Here is a 2,500-nt window from a genome sequence, read left to right as displayed (position 1 = left end):
TAATCTAAAGATTATCGATTGAAAACAGATTGTCTTTGGAATGGCTCTCACGGGACGTCACCTAATTGTAGGCGCTCAAACCTGGAACCCCTGGGTCAAGACTACTGACGCCTCTCTGGGGTATACCGGGATCCTTTACAAAGTCCTGAACACTATCGCCAATAAATTGAATTTCACGTTAGTATTATATCGAATTCTTTTTATTCTAATTTATTCTTTACTGAAGGTCCCTGATAGAAAATAAGATAACTAGTAGGTTTGGTGAAAAAAAAAAAATATTTTACGAGATGTAGTTGATTAGTAAAAATCTCTTAAGCGCATTTCCTTTTGAACATGATATGAGTAAATAACCCCATTTTATCTATAACTATTCTTTGTGGATAATGATGCTACCATAGAAAAATGTTACACCTAAAAACAGCTGTTCGTATGATCAAGAGTCCGTCCCAGCATTAGGACAGCTTTATAGGTAGTAGGTTGGCTAGGGAACCAGCCACCCTTTGAGATACTACCGCTAAAGAGTTATTGGGTCCAATGACTGGCCAGACAGCACGACACTGGATCCTCTTCTCTGGTTACGGTTCATTTTCCCCTTGCCTACACATTACCGTATAGTCTGGTATATTCTTTACAGATTCTCCTCTGTCCTCATACACCTGACAACACTTGAGATTAATAAACAATTCTTCTTTAGCCAAGGGGTTAACTACTGCACTGTAATTGTTCAATGGCCACTTTCTTTTTGGTAAGGGTAGAAGAGACTCTTCAGCTATGGTAAGTAACTCTTCTATGAGAAGGACACTCCAAAATCAAACCATTGTTCTCTAGTCTTTAGTAGTGACATAGCCTCTGTACCATGGTCTTTGTCTGTCTTGGGTTACAGTTCTCTTGCTTCTGGGTACACTCGGGCACACTATTCTATCTAATCTCTCTTCCTTTAGTTTTGATAAAGATTTCATAGTTTATATAGGATATATCTATTTTAATGCTGTTACTGTTCTTAAAATATTGGTTTTCCTTGTTTCCTTTCTTCACTGGGATATTTTCCTTGTGGTCCTTGGGCTTATAGCATTCTTCTTTTCCAACCAGGGCTGTAGCTTGGCAAGTAATAATAATAATAATAATACTAATAATAATAATAATAATAATAATAATAATAATAATAATAATGATAGTAATAATCTGATAACTCTAGTAAACTCTTAAGAAAGGGACATCACAAATTACTCGATATTTTCATCTATCTTATTTCATTCCAGAACGCATTTAAAGATAATCCTCATTCATTTTGGAAAATTAAAGTTACCTAAAGAATTCCAGTTCCTTCCTTCCAGCGAACTTGATTCCAACATCTAATGATTCCTTTCCTATGCCCACTAGATGCATATAGTAGGTAGTAGGTTGGCCAGGGCACCAGCCGCCCATTGAGATACTACCGCTAGAGAGTTATGGGGTCCTTTGACTGGTCAGACAGTACTACATTGGATCTTTCTCTCTGGTTACCGTTCTTTCCCTTTGCCCACACAGACACCGAATAGTCTGGCCTATTCTTTACATATTCTCTTCTGTCTTCATACACCTGACAACATTGAGATTACCAAACAATTCCTCTTCTCCCAAAGGGTTAACTACTGCACTGTAATTGTTCAGTGGCTACTTTCTTCTTCGTAAGTGTAAAAGAGGCTCTTTAGCTATGTTAAGCAGCTCTTTTACAAGAAGGACACTCCAAAATCAAACCATTGTTCTCTAGTTTTAGGTAGTGCCATAGCCTCTGTACCATGGTCTTCCACTATCTTGGGTTAGAGTTCTCTTGTTTGAGGATGCAATCGGGCACACTGTTCTATCTAGTTTCTCTTGCTCTTGTTTTGTTAAAGTTTTTATAGTTTGTATAGGAAATATTTATTTCAATGTTTTTACTGTTCTTAGAATATTTTATTTTCCTTGTTTCCTTTCCTCACTGGGCTATTTTTCCCTGTTGGGGCCCCTGGGCTTATAACATCCTGCTTTTCCAACTAGGGTTGTAGCTTAGCATTTAATAATAATAATAATAATAATATAGTTCAACTGAGGGTCCTGTCCTTAACATTTGGCTGAAGGTAGGCTTAAAATGCTATGCCCTCCTCTTCGACATATGTGTGAAGTGAACTTTTCATCTTTAATTTTAATAAAGTCGAAGCTGAGAACTAATCTCCATACTGAAGATGAACTACGTTGTGCTGTAGTGAAAACATCACTGAGGATTAAGATACTGGCGATGGAAAAGCAGTTCTAACCATCACATGAAGAACATCACTGGTTTTTATCATTGCAATGCTTGTGTTACTCATTTGAATAATATTCTATTATGCAGTGTGTTGTATAAAGATATTAAATTATTATATTGTATAATGGTGCATTTTTTGGTTTTTCCTATTCATTGATAAACAGTATACCTTAATCAATTATATTTTCTTTCTATTTAGAAAAAAACCAGAGTATGAATATAGCCTTGATATTTGAG

The 2,500-nt window shown here is 36.2% G+C and overlaps 1 protein-coding gene across 1 annotated transcript in view; it reads left to right on the top strand.

The window, feature by feature from the left end:
* The first annotated feature begins 40 nt into the window (after positions 1-40).
* Positions 41-2,500, top strand: part of LOC137630909 (glutamate receptor ionotropic, kainate glr-3-like) — a 14,227-nt gene continuing 11,767 nt past the window's right edge. Inside the window, exon 1 of the mRNA XM_068362444.1 lies at positions 41-177. Coding sequence (XP_068218545.1) covers positions 41-177 — 137 coding nt within the window. The remainder of the gene's footprint in view (positions 178-2,500) is intronic.

Source organism: Palaemon carinicauda, chromosome 39 (assembly GCF_036898095.1).
Source record: "Palaemon carinicauda isolate YSFRI2023 chromosome 39, ASM3689809v2, whole genome shotgun sequence".
Taxonomy (NCBI): domain Eukaryota; kingdom Metazoa; phylum Arthropoda; class Malacostraca; order Decapoda; family Palaemonidae; genus Palaemon; species Palaemon carinicauda.
The sequence above is the reverse complement of the archived record's forward strand: the minus strand, read 5'-3'. Positions and strand labels throughout refer to the sequence as shown.